Raw genomic sequence first — 2,101 nt, forward strand, 5'->3', positions numbered from 1 at the left:
TTTTTTAAATCTACTAAGACAGACCAATGATCAAACAACCGCTCAACAGTTAGTTTTAAAATTTTTGATTTATTGAAATACTGCTGCAAATCTTTGAGAATTGACCGTCTTTTTGGGTATCGTGAAGAATGAGAGAATTTTAGTCATCACTTAGGCAAATGAATACGAGTATTTGAATATCTAAATTTTTTAAACTTTAAAAACTTATTTCTCAGAAACCACCAGTTTACTCCTTGGCTCATTAACGCTTTTTGGTGTAAAATGACCCAACTAACCTATTTTAATTATAAAAATTAGTATGCTGGGATAGTCTTTTTTATAACGAAAGTAGGTAACTTTTTTAAATAAACTTGCCTGCTCATAAATAGCAGTAACTTACGGCTTGAATAAATTATGATCAAATCTTATAATGTTAGATATAGGTATTCCTTCAAGAAAAATAAATATTGTTTCAAGATAAAATTTTTGTTGATAACATTTCATATATTTTGTATGTGCATTTAAAAATGTTATTTTATGGGATTGAACAAATTTTCTGACAAAACTGTCGGTAGGAATTGGTCACAACTTTTGGAAAGCTTGATGTAGATTAAAAATTATATATTATATATAGTTACACTACATACTGAATTTGTTTTAAAAAAGTACCCTACGGAATATATGAATTAAACGTTAGGGATTAGTAAATAATATTATATCATCTTTTTATCATTCATTTAAATAGATTAATAAAAACATTCATTTTAAGAATTGTATATGATGATTTGCTTATATAATTTTACTATAAATAAATAAATCTTTAATGTAACACAATTTAAATATGTTAAAAACCGCTACCTAGAACAACTAACGTCAACTTTTTACAGGACTTAATTCATGACTAGGTAAAGATTCTTTGCCATATCTTCTTTTAGCTTCATTGATAAAAGCTTTTTCCATTTGATGTACCAATCTGTCGAAGAACATTGAAGCCAGTTGTGAATGGAAGGCCGATTTAAATTCAAATTTGATATAAAAATCTATTATGCAAGACTTTGGGTTACTCTGTAGTCCAGGGCTAAATCTCCAAGTTGTTTCTAAGAAGTTAAATAGTCTACCATCTTTACATATAGCACGAACCAAATTAGGTCTGTTCAGAGTCACTGTTGATGTATAATTTTCAACAATAGGTGGGAAACCTATCTCTAGGTTAGCTTTAATTTCCTTTGGTTGTCGTTCCAAGATTATAGATTTAGTGCAGAATGGTAAAAACTGTTTATAGTGTCTTACATCAGCTACAACAAGATACATTTCATCATTGGAAAAGCTGAAATTTTAATTACAATTTACCATATAAATACGCATTTATTGTATTGTGGGTTCCTACCCTACAAGTTTTCTAGCAATGTATTCCTTTTTCATTTCTGGAATTTTAAAAAAATGGAAACATCTAACAGAAAACTTAAATGTTTGCATAGCTGTTTCTAAAATGTGAGAAATGTACCAAATGTTTTCATAATTTACTGGGAAATTCTCCGACTTTGCAGTCTACTTAACATTAAAACAAAAATTTTGATTTCTTTCATTTTATTTTAACTTTTTTGACACTTTTGACAGATAAAGAATTTTTTATTTTAGACCACACACACACACTGACCTATTAGAATATAGACTGCAAGAGACTCCTTTAAAAAATTCAGCAAAATTACTCGTGCGCGGGCAGCATTTGATTCTGCGTAATTAATTACAAATACAAATTATTGTACAGCGAAAGATAGTTTCCATCAGCGAAAGCATTACGTCGTTGTGCCTTCAAAATGCGACGTATATTTTATCAAATTATTCAGTGGAGTTAAAATACTGTTTTTTGACCTTTTTTATTTAAAATTTTTAATTTTACCGTGAACAGTCACAAATCTGCAGAAAATAAGATTGCTATTTTTAACCAGATTATGCGGTTTGATGTCATTTAACGAATTAAACACGCGTTTTGCTGAAAACATGCACATGTCGCATTTTGAATGAGCAACCGCGCCGCGCCATTATTCCATGGCTACGCGCCATTATTCCATGGCTAGAAATTGGCCTCAATGATTTGGGATCGAGGGGGATTATCCCTCTT

The 2,101-nt window shown here is 29.9% G+C and overlaps 1 protein-coding gene across 1 annotated transcript; it reads right to left on the bottom strand.

Annotated features, from left to right (window-relative positions):
• Nucleotides 1-585: 585 nt before the first annotated feature.
• On the bottom strand, nucleotides 586-1,608 carry LOC108913082 (coenzyme Q-binding protein COQ10 homolog B, mitochondrial). The gene is made up of 2 exons (XM_018718550.1): nucleotides 1,367-1,608; nucleotides 586-1,306 (listed from the first exon to the last, which is right to left on the bottom strand). The coding sequence occupies exons 1-2, from the start codon at nucleotides 1,453-1,455 to the stop codon at nucleotides 853-855; spliced, it is 543 nt and encodes a 180-aa protein (XP_018574066.1). The 5' UTR covers nucleotides 1,456-1,608; the 3' UTR covers nucleotides 586-852.
• Between the last annotated feature and the right edge of the window lie 493 nt (nucleotides 1,609-2,101).

This window comes from Anoplophora glabripennis, unplaced genomic scaffold (genome assembly GCF_000390285.2).
Source record: "Anoplophora glabripennis isolate ALB-LARVAE unplaced genomic scaffold, Agla_2.0 scaffold679, whole genome shotgun sequence".
Classification (NCBI taxonomy): Eukaryota; Metazoa; Arthropoda; class Insecta; order Coleoptera; family Cerambycidae; genus Anoplophora; species Anoplophora glabripennis.

Excerpts from the sequence above, each read along its gene's own strand:
- LOC108913082 (XM_018718550.1), bottom strand. The coding sequence starts at position 1,455 with ATGCAAACATTTAAGTTTTCTGTTAGATGTTTCCATTTTTTTAAAATT. Across the intron at positions 1,307-1,366 it reads ATTGCTAGAAAACTTGTAGG|CTTTTCCAATGATGAAATGT; the intron begins GTAGGAACCCAC and ends TTAAAATTTCAG.